An 18074-nucleotide genomic window follows, 5' to 3' on the forward strand; every position below is an offset into this window, starting at 1 on the left:
ATCCGATAAATGGGGTAGCAGTGCTGGCCTCACAGGGCATTTGAGAACCCACTAAGATTGTGCATGTGAACAGATATGCAAAGTGCTTTGTCGACAGGCAGAAACAGACCTCTTTCCCATCCATCGGGGGCAGGCTGGCGTGTGGACCAAGCCTGCAGGCTCTGGAGGCACACCGCCTGGCCTTGAATCCTGGTTCTGCCACTTACCAGCAGTGTGACTTCAGGCAAATCATTTACTCTCTCTGTGCCTCAGTTTTCTTACCTGTAAAATGGGCACAACAATAATAATGGGAATAATAATGATGACGATGATGATGATGGCCTCCACATGGAGTGGCCGTGAAGAACAACATGTAAAGCGCACAGAACCCTGCCTGTCATGCAGTGGGCCCGCAGTAAATGTTGCTGTCGTTATTGCTCTTTTTCTTACTACCATCACCCAGCCTGCGCCTCACCACCAACAGGCCTTCCTGCCGCCAGCCTGCCTCCTTCAGAGACTCCTCGCTGCTGTCAGACAAAAATCCAAACTGCTTGCCTGGCGGTAGAAGCTCCCGCCTCCTGGCATCAGCTGCTGCTGCCTTGGCTTCCTATGAACCATCCGCCCTCCTCCTGGCTCCCCACCTGGGAAGCGATGGTCCCACCTCCACCCTCTAGCTCACGCTGGTCTCCCTGGCAGGAATGTCCTCTCTCTCCATGCTTACCCCAGCCCTGCCCTCCGAGGCCCAGATGAAGGAGCCCCTCCTTCACCAGCCCCCCTGCAGGAATCTTCCAGGGCCTGGTGAGCTGCCCTCAGCAGGGTTCGGCCCCTTTTTGGCACGGGTCCTGTTTCCACATCTAGACTGGATGCTGCTTGGGGGCAGAGACCTCACCTCTCCAGTGCCTTGCAAATGCCTCTGTGAGCAAATAACCTTCCTTCATCCCCCCCACTGATGCAGCCATGACCAAGGCAGGAAAGGTCCCTGCCCTCAGGGAGAGTAAATTCAGCAAATTGTTGTGAGTAATGGCGGTAACCCACATAGAGGAAGACTTGCCCATTACAGTGAGTCAGTGTACGAATCAGCCTGCATCTAGCACCAACTTGGAACACAGACACACATCATCAAACCCTGGGGATGTTTTTGTGGTAAAATATACATAACATAAAATTTACTATTTTAAAGTGTACAACTGAGTGGCGTTCATTAGATTCACAATGTTGTGCAACCGTGGCCACTGTGTAGTTGCAGAACTTCGGGGATTATTTCTTAAAGGAACTTGTATTGACCTTTTTTTAAAACAAATGTAATTCAAACAAGTCCGAAAGAGAAAAGCTGAAATGGCTACAGAACAATGGTTCTCAACCAGGGGCGATTATCCCTCCAGGGGACATTAGCAATGTCTGGAGATTTTTTGGTTGTCACATGTGGGGAAGCTGCTGGTGGTACCTGGGGGGTAGAGGCCCAGGACTCTGCTAAACATCCCGGGATGCACAGGACAGGCCCCCACAGCAAAGCCGTATCCAGCCCCAAATGTCAGCAGTGCTGAGGATGAGAAACTATCCTGGCATTATCACTCAGATAATCTTGGTTAACATTTTGTTAACATTTCATTCCTTTTCCTATGCATACATTTTTTAAACCAAAAAAAAAAAAAAAATCTTACAGAACTACGCTATTTTGTGACTCCTTTCTTTTTTTAACATGTCTTAAGCACGTATATTTTTTCAAGTCACTAACTTCTCTTCTGCAACTTTTTAGTGGCCGACTGAATTTCCATATCATAACTTATTTAACTAATCCCCTACTATCGGACATTTAGGCTGTCCCCAGTTTTCCTTACTGAACGACACCATGGTGAACATACTGGTGGCTGCATTTGTGGGCACATCCATGATTATTTTGAATAAATGCCCCCAGTTGCAGAATAAAGGTTTTTCAAGAAAGGGAGAGATTGTGTTTCCAACTGTAGTCCCTGGTAATGTCTTGCCGGTCGCCAATAAAGCATCCTCAGAGGACCAGGGCCGTTCTCTAGGGCTTTCCATGTCACAGGGAGCCCTGCACAGTGCACTGCGGGGGGTGGGAGGAGTGTGGCCTGACCCTTGGCAATCCCGACATCATAGGTTTGACTATCCTTGGCTACTCAAGTTAATGTTTCGTAAATTGGAGCCAGTTATTAGCAAATTAATCAGAGTCCAGTTTGTAGTCTTATTAGGAGAGGTAATCATGTGTTGGTTTAAGGGAGCTTAATAAAAACCGTCATTGTGTGAAGCGCCTGTACGGCAAGCAGACTGCAACTCGCACCTACTTGAGGGCCCAAAGGTTGTCCTGCCCTGGCTGGACAGTAATAACTGTAATTAACTGAGATGGCTCGGCTCCAACAAACATATCTCCACGGTTGCACCAGGAGGGAATTATAGCCCCAGCTGGAACTGCTAATTGGCCAATCCCTCCTCGTGGGCCCTGGTGCAGTTGCAGTGTTCCGTGGTGTGTGACATTGGGAGTCATCCCATTGTCAGCTCCCCTGTAGCTTTCTGCACGAGCCTCAGAGTGGCGCTCTGACATTCCTGCTTCAGCCCACTCATTCATTCAGAAAACATTTATTGATCACCTACTGTGTATCTGCTGGGCACTTGGGGAAACCCAGTCCCCACCCTCCTGGGGCTTACGTTCTAGTGGGGGGACAGTAAGAAACACATAAGCAGATGAAAAGAGACCTTCAGAAAGTAGACGTGCTTTGAAAGAAATGCAGGCAGGCATGGGAGGGAGTGTGACGGGTGAGGGTGGGAAGGTGGGGAGGTCGGGGAGGGCTGCTCTGTGGAGTGACGTTTGAGCTAAGGCCCAAATGCAGACGAGGCACCTGGCAAAGATCTGCAGGGAAGAGGGTACCAGGCACCTTGGGGAAAGCTTTGTGGAGGGGGTCAGCTCCCCCCACCCCCCGCCCCAGGGTCCTCAGGTAGGCAGCAGGCTCTCAGCCCGCCCCCTCCCCTGGTTGAAGGCTGCGGTAACCCACACCGCTGGTTGCCATATGTTGATCACGGAGCTGTTGAATGCAGCCAGCCCAGATGCCACCCAGGATGCAGGCCCCCTTTTGTCAGCAGGCAGCTAAGTAACAATTTTTAATTCATAAGATACCTTGCCCAGACCCCATATCTCATACGACTCCTAAGTTTCATCAGACGGTGATGCAGTTCTATGCCCGTCAGAATGATGTGGCTCCACTGGCCGGTGACGGGCCTGCAGGCCAGCCTGCCCCAGGGGCCCAGGTGGCTTAGTCCAATCAAGCATAACTGTTTAGTGGACTACACCTGGCAGTGGAGACAGGAACGTGGTCGGGGGGGGGGCCTCTGGATGGGACATGAACTCTTTAGCTTCGTGGGAGCTGAGTTTAACTCATTGCTCCGCCCCCCACTGCCTAGGTGACCTAGTACTGGTTATTTTTAACCTCTCTGTGCCTTAGTTTCCTCATCTGTAAAATGGGGATAGTCTGCCTATCTCATAGGGATTTGTGAAGACTGAGAAAGATGTGCACGTAAACACCTTGCCCAGGGCCCAGCACAAGGTAAGAACTCAGTATATGTTGGCCATTGTGGGGAGAGCCTCTGGCCCTCCGGATGGGATAGGCCACAGCTGGGACTAACTTGGTCTGATTCTTCTGTTTGGAAAACAGGCCTGGCAGGAAAAGAACAGACAGGAACCAAAATGTGCACCTACTACGTACCAGGCACCACAATAAGTGCTCTGCATACATGATCACACCTGACCCACACGCAGCCCAGTAAGGTGGAAGCTGTTATCCACACTTCACAGATGAGGAATTTGGCTCGAAGGAATTAGCGGTTTGCAGGAGGTCTCACAGCTGCTAAGTGCAGAGCTGTTGTTGGCACCTGGCTCTGTCTTCATCCCCAGGGTTTGTGCTCAGCAGGCAGTCCCCACCTGGTGCTGGGGCAACAGACTCCCACGCAGACTGGCTAGAAGAGGGAGCGGAGTGCAAATCCCAGCTCTTCTCACTTCCTTCCTGGGCAGGGCCAGGTGACCAAGTCAGAGGCCAGGGAGGGATCGGCATCCCACAGGTCATCTCGTCCAGCCTCCTGCCTCCATTCAGGGACTGGTATTTGAAGGGATGGTTGCTTAGACCCAGAAGATTACGAGCTCTTCGTAAGCCACGGCTTTTTCTTCTTTTCTCTCATATTTGGACACGGGGGCCCAAATGTGCCCCCACCTCTTACTTGCTGGTTGCAGGAAGACAATCTTCAGGCCATCCAACAAATATTTAATGAATGCCATTCTGGGTACTGCCGGCGATGCAAGCATGGGACCCCAGCCCTCATCCCCAAGGCCACGCTCCTCAGGGCCACACTGGGTCTCTGGGCGTGAGAACCAGGGGGCCCCACAGCACAGGGCCGCCAGCCCTCAAGGGCCCAGGGGAAGCCAGAGATGAGGCTCAGCTTCCTGTAGCAGGCGACGTTGGGTCTTCAGAAAGGGCAGGACTCGGACCGGAGGGGCAGCCTTGGGTTTTTCCTCTACCTCCAAGGCAGGGGAGCGAAGGCAGGACACGGTGGCTGTTAGCCCGGCGGAGCAGACAAAGCAATTGAAAGTCATCAGCCTGTGTTCCCACACGCACCATCGGCCACTCACTGAACTGCTTTTCACCAGACCCGGCTCCACTGTGGGTCGCGATGCTGCCCGGGAGATAACAAGGGGACAAGATATGGGAGTGATGAGATTTGGCAGCAGGCAGGAGGAGGGGTGCAGAGTGGAGGGGGGCCTACCAGCCTGCAGGAACCAGGAGGTGGGAGGGGGAGCCTGTGCTGCCCCTGCCCCCCACAGCCCAGCGAGAGAGCTGCCCTCCCCCCAGGTCTGACCACCCGCCTGCAGCCCCCTCCCTCTGCCTCTGACCGTCTAGAAAACTGTAGAAGCCCTGTGCTTGACTCTGCTGCGCCCTCTAGCTGCCACTCCGCCTCTCGCCTTGTTTTTTACGCCAACTCTGGGGCAGCAGCACCTGCACTTACTGTCCCCACTTCTGTGCCCCACCCTCCCTGAGTGTGTTAAAGTCTGACTCTGGGGACGTCTGACAACCAGGCCAGTGGCCGTTGCCAAACCTTCCCCCTGAGCCCGGGGGTGCCGTGTGAGGCTGCCGAGCGTCGCTGTCGGGCTGCTCCTGCTGCCAGCGGGCACCTGGCGCGCGCTGGTCTCCACCTTCGTCTCTGGCCATTGCCACTCTTCTCCCCCCGGCTCTAAACATCCCTGCTTAGCCTTGGAGAAGCAAACATCTGCCATGAAGGCCAGCCTTGCCTGGGCCACTTTTCCTCAGTGCCGAAGCGAGTCCCCGGTGCCACTGTGCTGACGGCTCCTGTCTCCAGCCCTGCCTCTCCCTCTGGTCCCAGCTGCAGGCCACCTCTCCAGATCCTGGAAGACATCGCCACGTGCACATTCTGCTGCTGTGTAGAACTCTGTCATGGAGACGTTGATCTAGAACTTTCCAGAGTAGATAATGTTTTTTATCTAGGACTCTCTCTGGAAAGAAAGAGCAAGTTTGTTGATACCTCGCTCTACGAAGGAGGATGATCCCCTACTTGTCTCACTATATTTCCCCATGCCATAGCACAGGGCCAAGTGCAGAGTGGGCGCAAACGTGTGTGTAGGGCAAATGCTTGCGGGAGGGAAAGAGACATAAATCTAAGTCCAAGCTGGCCACTTACCAGTCATGTGACCATGGGCAAGTTATTTAACATCTCTGAGCCTGCCTCCTCTCATGGAAAACGGGGTATCTTCTTATCAGGTGGTTGTAAAGAATAAGTAATATAATTGTGCGAACAGATTGGCTCAGTGCCTGCCACATGGTAAGCGTTCGATAAGTAGCAGCTACTATTTTTTAATAAATAGGGGAATGAAAGCTGTGACCCCTACCTCGGCAGCCTTTCACGCTTTTGCAGACGTGATTCATACCCTCTCAACCTCCCTCTTGAAAATCTGAAAAGGTCTTGATGCTTGGACCTCCTAGAGGAGGTGGCTGTCCCCCTAGGAGAAGCAGCATGGCCAGAATGACCTGCTTTTCTCTTTTGTGGTTGCTTTGAGTCACCAGTTCCCGGAATCCTTAGGACACTAAAGGTGCAGCCCCCACTTCCACCCTGAGAACCCCTCCCCTGCCAGGTATACCTCCCACACACTCAAGATAGCACCTGTCCGCCCAGGGGAGGCAGCTGCCCTTCTGCTCAGCGATGGGGCTGAACAGGTGAAAGGCGTCCCCAGTGAGCCGCCCCAGCCCCCCATGGGACTTGGATAAAGAATGTCTGGGAGAGCAGAGGGCTGACATGTTGGTGTCAGTTTCTAGGAGAGCAAAGAAATTCGTGAGTGCAGCTGCCAAGCCCACAGTCCCCGGGAAGGGAGGATGTGGGAGTTGGGGAAGAACGAGGCAGGGAAACAGTGCCCCCCAGGGGTGAGTGATGGAAGGAGCAGACGTTAGAGCCCTGGGTGTGAGACCTTGTGGATCTGAGGGTTTTTGTCCTGGGCCTTGGCCTCAGGGGGGCCAACAGGTAAACTCTCTCCTGGCAAGAGCCTCACACTGGCTCCGTGTCCCTGCTGGGGTCACAGGCTCCTTGGGCAGGGGAGCACCATATTAGCTCATTTACTCCTCACAGCAACACCCTGGGTGGGTGCTATTATTACCCCCATTTTACAGACTGTGAAATGAAGGCCCACATATGGCAAGTAACTTGTTCAAGGTCGCACAACTGGTAAGTAGCAGAACCGCAATTTGAACCCATGCAGTCTGCCTGAAGAGGGCATAATCGTAACCCCTCTCCGTTCCATGTTGCTTGTCTTCAGGGTCCTTAGCTCAGCAAGTGCTCACGCTTTCAGTAGTGTGACGATAGCCTGCATGTCGATCCTTGGGACCCTCACGCGAGACTGAAGGCGTGAACCTTGCCTGCTTTTCTCTGCTGATTCTACAGCACCTTGCACACAGTAGGCGCTCAATATGAGCTTAAAGGAATGAGTGAAAGTGAATAAAGGAATCAGTGAATCTCTGAGTGAGACATGCCCTTGGCATTTCCTGCTTAGGGTGCAAGGCTCATCTCCTGCCCCTGCCCGAGACCAGCAGCAGCCCAGCAAGTGCTAATGTTGCCATGGTGACAGTAAGAGCATCTCACTGAGTCAGGGCGTCACGTTGGTGGCCTTGTCAGCTCCCTAGGTGTAGCCTTTTCTGGCTGTTGGTCCTGGGAGTTAGTTAGTCATTTGTTCTTGGCAGGAGGCTGGAAGGGGAATGCCACACAGATAGATGTGTGGAAAAGAAGTGTGTGTGTGTGTGTGTGTGTGTGTGTGTGTGTGTGTGTGTTGGGGAGGGTCCCACGTTTGTTTCAATGTGTGCTATTTGGGGGGTATTTGCCTGCAGGTTTGTTGGAGGAGGTGCCTAGGTCACAGCAAGGGGTGTTTTACGTGCTGGGGACAGATGCTGGGTTGGTAGTGGGCAGCGTGACCATGAACGGGGCCTAGGCGCTAGGCGGGAAGACACAATTGAGGGTCCAGGGTTGGTAAGCCTGTTTTCCAAACCAAAAACTAAAGCACATCATTTAACAAGGGGCTTCTGGTTTGTGAATGATTTATAAGAAAAATCTCACAAAGATAAAAATTGAATCACGTTTAGTTAAACATTTGATAGGTTCCTTTATTGGAAAGAATAGATTTATATGAAAATTGGGAATGATGGGATGCTGGCCGTGGGGGCTGGGGAGGAGGCCCATGCCTGTGAGTGTGGTGGGGAGGGGCGGCAGGCTCTGAGGTCTTGCCTCCGGAAGCTTCAGCTCAGCCTTAGGGGCTCAGAGGACACAGCCCCACACAAGACCCCTGTGCTTCACCCACTCGACACTGATGGCCCTGTGCTAGAGGGCTGCCACCCCCAGCAGAATGTGTCCCCATTCGAAGAAGCACAATAATTGTAAATGAATGAATGAGCAGATGAAAGCACACATCTTTTGTTTCCTCAGCAGCAAAATTCCCAGCCAAAGAGACTCCCTCTAGTCATGTATTTCTGTGCCTCCTTGCAATCCTGTCCTCCCCAGTACAGAACCCAGCAGGAAGGGACCTTGGTCTCTGATGGCCACGGGAGGAAGCCTCAGGCAAGAAGGAGTGGCATCCCCTCCTGCGTCAGAGACCCCGAAGCCCATAGTCTGGGGTGACGAGAGACCTAAACAGGCTCCACAGTCATCAGCAGCCTCTCCCCGTCTCGGCCGGCCGACCCCTGCGGTGGGCTGGGAGGTCAGGAGGGAGCAGGCCTCTAGTCACTGGCCCGGGGAAAAGTGGGCTGCACAGGCGGTAACTCAGCATGGATTGACCAAGAACAGCCTCTGTCCCAAAGTCTAAAGTAAGAAGAGGAAATTGTTTCCCCTTGTCCTTTCCCCTAGTTAATCCGAGAGATGATATGAGCCCTACTACGCACAGATCCCTTTAGAGCCAGGTAGGGGAGGAGCAAAGCAGCTTCCATGGGCAATCCTGGTGTTCCCCGTGTGTTGAGGCTTGGGTGTTAATCCCGCCCGTACTCAGGGATCCAGCTCAAACGTTAACAGCAACAACACTTACTGAGGAACTGTCTCAAGGCAATATATACACACTTTCACATTCATTTCATCCTCATAACCCTATAAAGTAGATGCCATTATTATCCCTGTTTTAAAGGTGAGGGAACCGAGGCACAGAGGGGTTAGGTAAGTTGTCCAAGGTCACACAGCTAGTATGAGCTCTAGGAAATTAATGCCACCTCCTCCATGAAGCTTTCCTTCTTTGAGCTTTCCTGTCTGTGAGCAGCCTCTACCTGCGCTGTGAATCTTGGAGATGCCAGAGGTCCCTTTCCAGGCTGCAGATCCTTCAGTGTCAGCATTCCTGGCAGACTGACATGCTCATGCCCCACAATGCCAAGCTCAGGGCCTGGCTGTAGGACGGCTGCCCTGAGGATTGCTAGGTGTGTGAGTGAATGGGAAGGAGGGAGTATGTGAATGGACCGGCAACCTGGTTAGTGAAGAAGAGAGCAGAGTGGATTGCGATTTCCCAGGCGAATTCACAGCCTGGTGGGAAGGTCACCAGGGCAAGGGTGGGAGCCCATGCAGAGCTGGCCCAGGTGGGGAACGCGCCTGCCACCCTGTGCCCACACTGGCCAGGTACCTTGAGGGGCAGTCGTGAAAGTCCCCCACCTTCAGAGGGCTTTTCAGCAGAGCAGGAAGATTAAAGTAACACACAGGAAGCAACTGGAGAACAGTCAGTTACAGAACAGTGGCTACTGCCTATGGGGACCAGAAGGGGTCAGCTAGAGAAGTCAGGGCGCCCTTCCTGGAGGAGGAGGTCAGGCAGGCACTGGGCTGGGAGTCCGGGAGGGTAAGAACAAGAGAGGAAGGTGGGCACTGAAAGACGAGGGGGCAGGAATGAGCATGGTGATTTGGGGAACCCCAGGAAACCAGTGTGAGGGCGCCGGGTGCCTGTGGAGGGAGAGGAGGTGGGGTTACGGAGGCATTGGTTTGAGACAGGTGTCGTTTGGGTATGATTTCTGTCAGTACTGTACATGTGTATCTTAAATTTTAATAAGCACTTAACGTAAGCACTTATTTTTTAAACTGAATTATGTCTTTAACTTATATTTATCATAAAAGGAAACTTTACATCACTGCCATAAATAGAAAATTAGAATAGAATAGTATAGAATAGAATGTGACCATGAAAATAAGCACAAGGGAAACAAAAGAAGGTTACTGCGCCCTAGGTGGGTACCACTCCCTTAGGAAGGCTCCGAGCCTGAAGCCTGCTCTTGCTTTGTTGGAAAGGGGAGTGAGCCAGTGTCGGAGAGGTGTTAAAGGTATACGAGCGCCAAACGGAGACTTTCTCCCTGGCTTAGGAAGAGGCTGGAAGGAGACTGGAAAGGGCCTGATGTTCTCATTCTGTGATGGCTGCTGTCTGCTGACTGCCTGGACTGTAGGCTCCTGTGGACGCCAGCGCCCTCTCTGCTGCTCTTTAACCAGCAATTCTGTTAAGTTACTGATGAGTCTGCATGCCCAGAGAGGAGCCCCGGCCCCAGCTCCCTGCCCACCTGCCCTGGGCCCAGTCACACCTGGAATGCTTCTCTCTCTTGCAGGGAATACCAACAGCATCTTTGCCCTGGACTACATCAGTGGGGCGTTGACCTTGAATGGACTGCTGGACCGGGAGAACCCCCTGTACAGCCACGGCTTCATCCTGACCGTGAAGGTGAGAGCCGGGTGGTAGGCACCCGCACCCCAGGTGGAGGAGATGCCCTCGCTGTGATGCCAGGCCCCAGCAGTGTCCGAGGGCTCTGCCCCAGCTGCAGGCCCCAGAAGGATGTCACTTCTGCTCCGTCACTCTGCACTGACTCCCCGGGCTCCCGCCCAGGGGCCCTGTCAGGAAGGTACCAAGTGTGTGATCAAGTGTAGGTCTGCTGGGCATTTCACATCCGTTACCAACACCACACAGCATTGGGACTTTTATCCCCATCTCAGGGATGAGGACGCACATAGTAGGTGCTCATCCTGAGGTCCTAACTGTTGTCCCACGCTTCCTCTGTTGAAGCCACCTAGAATTCTTAAGTTTGCCTCATTTGGGGGGTTTTGTCCCATTTCTAAATTTAATGGCATTCTTGGGTTAAGAAACAGCGATGCCACAGGGAGGGAGCGGAAGCTGCTGGGGTCCCCACCCTGGAAGGTGCGGCGGAGCCACACACACCCCTGCCCCTGCAGCCGCCTGCCACTCATGGTCGGTTTTAATTGAAATCAATGACTTGCTGAGCCATTCCCCGGGAAGACCCGTTTAGGGGTGTGGATCCTGCCTGAGCACAGGGGCCCGCCCAGCCCCAGCCATCGATTGAGAGGAGGGGGTGGCCCAAAGACTGAGGCGAGGGGCTCTGGGAAGGGGACCCTTCCATGGGCATGGGGAAGATGGCACAGCCCAGCTGGCCCTCAGTTGCTCTCCTTGACCTTGAGAGGACCTGCAGCAGCGATGGATTTGCCCCTGCCTCTCACCTGTTCAGGGGTGGGTGAGCCGCGGGAGAGCATGCTAACACCACCTTCCCCCCTCCCCAGCCCTCCCCTCCTCTCTCTGCTGCCCTCCTGCCCAGGCGAGTGGTCAGCTCCACTGGGAGAGTGTGGCCCCCTGGTCCCAGCACCACCCCCATTCCCCGTAGGACTCCAGCTCAGCTTTCCATCTTTATACAAAATGTGAGGGTGGGCTCCCAGACTGGGCTGCGAATCCGAATGCCCCGGGAAGCTGGTGAAAACCACCTGTTCCTGTGTCTCTTGCCCGGAGATTCTGGTTTGGAAGCGTGGGATCAGAACTGGGAATGGCTATTTTGGGGCCTGGGGTTCTGATCCAGAAACTGAGCACCCAGATATCTGAATGAGCCCACCTATTTCTGAGTTCGACCCAGACCCTCACAGCGCCAGCCACAGTGTTCAGTCCATAGCAGATGCTCAACTATGTCTTGATTGACCACCAGCACAGCAATTCCTGGCCTGTTTCGTCATCTGCAAAATTGAGTAAAGACTTTCTCTTTGCCTCTCAGTGAACTCCCAGATCTGTTTAGTCCTCCCCACCCCATCTCACTCATCTCCTGACTGTTTTAGGATCCTACTGCCTGGAGTTTGAAACCTACTGTGGCTGTGTGTCCTTGTATAAGTTACTTAACCTTTCTGAGCCTCAGTTTCCTTATCACTAAAATGGGGACCCTAATGATGGAATCTTCCTCCTGGGGTTGTGGTGAAGATTAGATGGGCTAGTTCACATTAAAGCCCAGTGCCTAGCACCAAGAAAGTCCTTGGTAAGCAGTAGCTGTCATTGTGAGTATGGCTGCCTTCACCCCTGCAGTGATTGTCCTCTGTCTTCAGGGCACAGAGCTGAATGATGACCGCACCCCGTCTGATGCCACAGTCACCACAACCTTCAATATCCTGGTGATTGACATCAATGACAATGCCCCAGAGTTCAACAGCTCCGAGTACAGCGTGGCCATCACTGAGCTGGCGCAGGTCGGCTTCGCCCTTCCCCTCTTCATCCAGGTGGTGGACAAGGATGAGGTGAGTCCCCAGAAACATGGCCCGTCCAGGCCCACCACCTGCCTCTGCTATGCAACCTGGGAGGGATGTCAGGCGTTGCTGGGTGTCAGGTCCTCGGCTATAAAATAGAAAGAAGTATTGCTGCGCCCTGCCTCTGCCAGGTTCTGAGGATAAATAAGTCTGCAAAAATCCATAGTCTCCACTTTTGGACTACCCCCCACACCTGGTGAAAAACATGTGGGCACACACCTCCAATGTGTAGTTACTTACTCAGAATTTATATATATGGTCATCATACTACTCCAGTATGGACATTATAAAGCATGCACAAAAATAGCAATTTTAAAAGGTAGAAATAAGCCATAAGTACATTTTCTCACACCCTGATGGATCATCTCTCTGGGATGCATGTGCCCCAGTTTATGCTCCTGTGTAAACGACAACCTTGGCATAAAGCCTGATTCCTGTTTTCGGCGTAATAATGACACCCCTTTTCCATGTGAGGAGTTCACCCAGGGGACCTAAGTGCTTCAGAGGGGATCCCTGGCCATAAGAAGATGCCTGCGTCGCCTTGCTCAAGGGTCTGGCGGAAGTGGGGGTGGTGAAGGATGGGGAGGGAGGGGGCTCTGGGCCAGGCTGCAGCCCCTTCTGCCAGCCCTGCCACACCCTCCATCATCAGGCGGGAGGAGGGCCAGGCTTGTCTAGGGACAGGTCTCCATCCCTTCAGGACCCTCTCAGCCTGCCTCCCCCGTCCCCTTTGCGCCCCCTCCCTGCCCGCCAGCAGCCACCACGTTAATAAGACTTCTGTTTATTACCGCTGCTCCCCTGGCACACTCTGCTCAGGAATTCCATTAGGTCTTCCAGCCCGAGGTGCTTCTCTCCAATTACTCCTCGAGAGGGGCTCCTGCGCAGGCCTTGCTCCGGGCTAGGCTTCCTCCTCCCCTCCCCCTGAGGAGCCCCTCTCCACCCTGGCTGCTTAGCCAGGAGCCCCTCCTCCCACATCCTTTGCCCACCTCCTGTCACCTTCTTTCAACTGGACACGTCCCCCCAAGGACGCAGGGCCACATGGGCGAGTCAGTCCCAGTGCGGGTATGTGTGTGTGTGCCCACGTGTGTGCGCCCGTGCTTCCGTCTCCTGCTGAGTCACTCCATACCCGTCTGTCTGAGACAACTAAAGATTGTCCTGTTCACCTACTGTTTACAAGGAGCGTAACCCATGGTCCCTCTTCCCAGGGGCCAACAGTGTGTTTATGCAAATATGTATTAATACATTTTAAAACATATACAAAAATGCAGTAATTTTTAAAGGGGGAGAAAAACAGGTATAAAAACACATTCTAATATTTTCTCAAACCCCAGTGGATCTTCTTGTGTCCCCCTAGAGTGTGGGCACCCCCTTTTAGAGATCACTGTATGAATGAGAACATCGCAAGAAAGTCCCATCCTTGGTTTCAGGCGAGGAACAATGCTCAAGAGAAGAGAAACTCTAATACCAGCGTGAGGTTCAAGGTCCAGTGGCCACAGGCAATGCAGGTTCTGCTGGAGCAGGGGCAGCAGGGGCTGGGAGGACCAGGAAAGGCTCTGTGGTGAGAGGGGTCTTGGGCGGAGCCTTGGGACGCACAGGAAGGTTGGCTGGCTGGGCTGGGCAGGGGCCCACAGAGAGGCCCCAGAGGCAGAGACCTACAGTAGATCCAGGGAACAGGCAGTAACCCACGTGAACAATGCGGGCTTTGTATAGTAGGGAGGTGGGCTGGGCCACAGGCCCTGGAGGGCCTCGAATGCCAAGCCAAGGAATTTGGGCTTGATCTGGGAGGTTCCCAGAAGGGAGGCAGCTTGTGTGTTGGCAGCACAAGCTCTGCAATCAGACAAGGCCTGTGTTTAAGTCCAGTCTTGCTATTTACTAGCTCTGTGACCCCAGGTGAATTCTTGAGCCTCACCGTGCTCATCTGTTTAAAAAAAGAAATAGAAAACAAAGAGAATGTGTCGGTCAGTTTATTTTGCAGTGACACGTTAACCCCCAAATAGTTTATTTCTCACCTGTATTACTTGTCCAGCATGGGTCTGCAGGGACACCGCCCTCCATGTGGTCACTCGGTGCAGTCTGCAGTGTGGTGGTCACTGCAGCGGAGACAGACAGCTAGAGGGTTAAGCACTGGCTCCTCTGTGCTTCTTCCCAGAAGTGGCTCTGTGACTTCTGCCCAGTCGCCCATTAGCCAGAACTATCAAATAGTTACATGCCCCCAGCTCACCGCAGAAGGCTGGGAAACGTGGGGAAGCAGCTAAGTATTGCCTCTGCCCAGAGGGTATCAACAAGGGATGTGCAGAGGAGAGGAGAGATGTATGCAGGGATCTGCACGGGGCTTGCCACACAAAACGTTAGCCATTGTCATTATTGAGGAGCTGCAGCCCCTGACCAGGACTGGGCCCAGCGTGCATTGCCAGCAGTAAAGCCAGAACTCCCAGGGCCTGCTCTCCACGACTGCTTGGGGGCTGGCAAGGTCACCCTGACTCCCTTGGTTTTATCTCAGGCTCCTTCTGCTAGGAGCCCCGTCCGAAGTGTCTGCAGGAATGCTGAGAGGTGTCCGGGTGCAGCCTGCCTCGAGTGACTGCCCCCCACCCAGGCACAGCCATCATCCCTGTTCTCCATCCCTGCTGCCCGGTCTGACAGCAGAGGCCCAGCTCCTCACCGCAGAATCCCACTCCTCCAGGGCACAGCGACGTGTAGAGAGAGAGCTAACAAGAGAAGAGGCAGCCCAGAAGCCCAGGCTACCCCACTGTAAGGTCCTCTGGGCCATCCTCCATGTGGTCCAGGCTCATTCCTCAATCAGAGGGGGCACAAGTTGCTTTCTGCTCCAGCCCTGCTCTTGTGTGTCTCCCATTCCTCTCCGGAGGGATTCAGCACTGGCTGGGGAATGCTCCCAAGGGCTGGCCTGAAGGGCATGTCCCAGGTACCCAGCGTGGCGCGTTCAGACACATTGGTGACAGGAACGGGAGACAGAAGTTACTGGCGCTTGACCACTGCCGGAGTGTCCAGAATCTGGGAGAAATCAGGCAACTGTTGCAAAAGAGATTTTAGAAAACTGTTGTTTCTTGCAGTTCCCTTTCTGAGAGGACAGTACACCTGTTGGGATTCGTGTCTGGGTTGAAGGTGACTCTGGTTTTGCTTGCAGTCCAGAAAAATGTGTTCATTGAGCAAATTTGGAGGAGGGAAGGGAGCGCGAGGAGAGGTCAGAATCCTTTGTCGTAGGCTCTGTAGGACCATGTGAGTGCCTCGCACTCCCCATTGTGGTTTTCCAGGGATTAGTGTAGTGATCTCGTTAATACCTGTCTCCTAATTACACCGAATGATCCAGCGCTCACAGGGTAACCAGGCCGTATACTCTGCCTGGAACTTGGGAGGCGCTCTGGAAACAAGCATGGATAGAGATAATGCATGGCTGAGTGATAAAGTAGCAGTGAGATGGCCCAGGGCTTTTCCCAGACTGGGCCCTTGTGAGTTTTTGTAGGAAGGATGACCCTAAAAGTCCACTGTGGGCAGTAGTGGGTGCTGAGGGAAACAGGGACGGAGGAAGCAGCTTAACCCCCCAGTGGGAACTTCGTGGCAGCCCTCCCTGATAAGGATGCTAATCCTTAATTCACCGTCCCCGCCAGACCTAAGGTCCTGCTCAGTCTCTTAGTGAATCTCAGGCTCTGCCAGGCCATTCACAGCAACAGCGGTGCTTGAACGAGGCCCTTTCTATCCCAAGGACCCTGTCCACACTGTCAGGTCTCCCTGAGCAATTTCTTCTCCCTCCCCGGCTATAGAAATCACACAGAAGCCAGGGAAGGAAGGGCTGGGCTGGGCCAAAACCAACAGAAACCCATTTGCACCGTGTGACAGTTGAGATGCAAATAGGTGGTTGTGATGCAAATCGGGAAAAGAAAAAATTGAAGGCAAAGGCCCCAGAAGTCAGCCTCGGTGTGGGGAGCTCGTCTCTGAGTTTGAAATTAAAGGTTGCGGCGGCCTCATTCCCCTGCTCGGGCTGCTGGGCATTTTCCTGTGTCTTCCTCGGTGTTCTGTTCTGGGATGTCACGGTAAACAGCCGCACTCTCACCCACTCGGATGCCTACAGTATATATCCTTGCCCCCGTCCCTGCCCGCAACATATTCGCTGTGTTTCTCCACTTGGTCAACTTTTCCTCTCCTGGCCTTGCCTCGCTGACATGCCTCTGAGCTGAGTCAGCCACGGGCAGTCCCGGTTTCCCGTCTGCACGAGAGCGGGTTGGGCCGGTTAGAATTTTCTGTTCAGCTGTCCTAAAAACCACTCTTCTACTTAGATGCGAGTGGATCATCTGTGGGTTGCATCCCCCCTTTGAAGGGTCCGACAGACAGAGGAGGGGCGGGAGAGGGAGACAGGTGCGTGGGGGCCCACATACGCCTCCGGCTGCTTTATAAATACCGGCAAGGGGTTTTGTTTTTAAATAGTTTTTGCATTACGCACGACCCCTCCCAGTTGACCCAGATAGCTGAACATGGACAGTTCCTCTCATCTGCTGTCAGGAGAAATTGCATTCTCGTGTGCTGGACCTTTCTTCTCCGGAGTTGCACGCATTCGATCCACCTTATTTCTGCCCACTCTTGACCCACAGGCTCTCAGAATGTATTTGCTGCTGTCCTTGAGAATCCTTTTTGCAGAGGAAAGGGATTAGAGTGGGGAATGGGGAACCACCATCCTCTCCCCTGCGTCCTCCCCAACAGAGGCCTCTACTGCCCAGTTCTAGCTGGTTCTGGGAGCTGGAAACATTTCACAAAGACCTTTGGACCTCATTAATTTGCTGATGCCCTGGCCTTTCTGAGGGACTATATTGAAATTTATGCAAGGGGCAATTATTCATTCACTCAACAAACATTATTGTGCCCCTCCTACGTGCCTGCCCACTGTGCCAGGTCCTGGGGAGATTGTGCTGGAGGAATAAGCCCCCACATCATTGCAGGTAGACATGGATGTCCAGACATCAATAAACAGGGTGAGTGATGTGGCAGGGTGGGGGTGATTTTTGACTCAGCGGGCTTAGAATGCCTTCCAAGGAGGTGCCGTGTGAGCTGAGGTTAAGCGGTGTGAGGAGGCAGCCACGCAGAGCTGCAGAGAGAACATTCCAGCAGCAGGTGCTCTCCTGCTAAGGCAGAGGTCCCACAAGGGAAATGACCTTGCATTTTCAAGGAGCAGAAAGGAGGCGGATGGCCAGGACGGAGCTTGAGAGGACGGGGGCAGGATACAGCTTTGTCAGGGCCAGGCCAGGCGAGGCAGGAAGGCATTTTTCTGTTACTGTGAGCCCAGTGGGAAGCCAGGGAATTGCCATGGCCTAAGTCACCTTTTTCAAGAAGCTCTCTGATTGCGGTATTGAAAATGGACTATCAGGGGCAAGGGTGGAAGCAAGAAAATGGAGCAAAGTCTCCTACACGAGAGACTCTCCCACCTTCCTTGGTCGCCTGTACCAGCCAACAGGTGCTTTCTGGTGTGTCACTAGAGACTCTCTTGAAGTTTAGCCATTTTCCTCTTAAGTTGTTTGCAAGAAGCCCAAGAACCTGCACACTCCTTATAATGAGACACTGAAAGTCCAAGAGAAACCGCCCTTCAGAACTCTGCCCAGGAGGACATGGGGTTGGCACCTCCAGTCTGTGTGGCTGAGGCGCTCTGAGGTAATACCGGCCAGGATTTTGATCTCTGCCCACAGCAAGCTGCTCCCAGACCTACCCAACTGCCCCAAGACAGTGGCAGAAAGAGACCCAGGCCAGGTGCTCAGCCCAGTTCTGTTCCTCACTCGCGGTGTGATTCCAGGCAAGCCCAGTCTCCACTCTGTGCCTCGTCCACCTCTGCAAAACCATGAGTGGGGCCAGTCATCTTTAAGACTCTGCAAGTCCTAACATCCTTTTTGTCCAAGAGGATGTGGGTGGAAGGAGAGGGTGCGGCCTGAGCTTCCCACCCCACGCCTGCCCCCACCTTCGGCCCATCCTTTCACTGAGTTGGCTCTGGCTGAGTCAGCCCCGCTTCAGGCAGAGGGGCCTGGGTGCCC

At 53.6% G+C, this 18074-nt stretch overlaps 1 protein-coding gene across 1 annotated transcript in view; it reads left to right on the forward strand.

The window, feature by feature from the left end:
• Positions 1 to 18074, forward strand: part of CDH23 (cadherin-related 23) — a 235780-nt gene that overhangs the window by 36694 nt on the left and 181012 nt on the right. Inside the window, exons 4-5 of the mRNA XM_012663249.1 lie at positions 10092 to 10204; positions 11854 to 12042. Coding sequence (XP_012518703.1) covers positions 10092 to 10204; positions 11854 to 12042 — 302 coding nt within the window. The remainder of the gene's footprint in view (positions 1 to 10091; positions 10205 to 11853; positions 12043 to 18074) is intronic.

Source organism: Propithecus coquereli, unplaced genomic scaffold, assembly GCF_000956105.1.
Source record: "Propithecus coquereli isolate 6110/MARCELLA unplaced genomic scaffold, Pcoq_1.0 Scaffold80, whole genome shotgun sequence".
Classification (NCBI taxonomy): domain Eukaryota; kingdom Metazoa; phylum Chordata; class Mammalia; order Primates; family Indriidae; genus Propithecus; species Propithecus coquereli.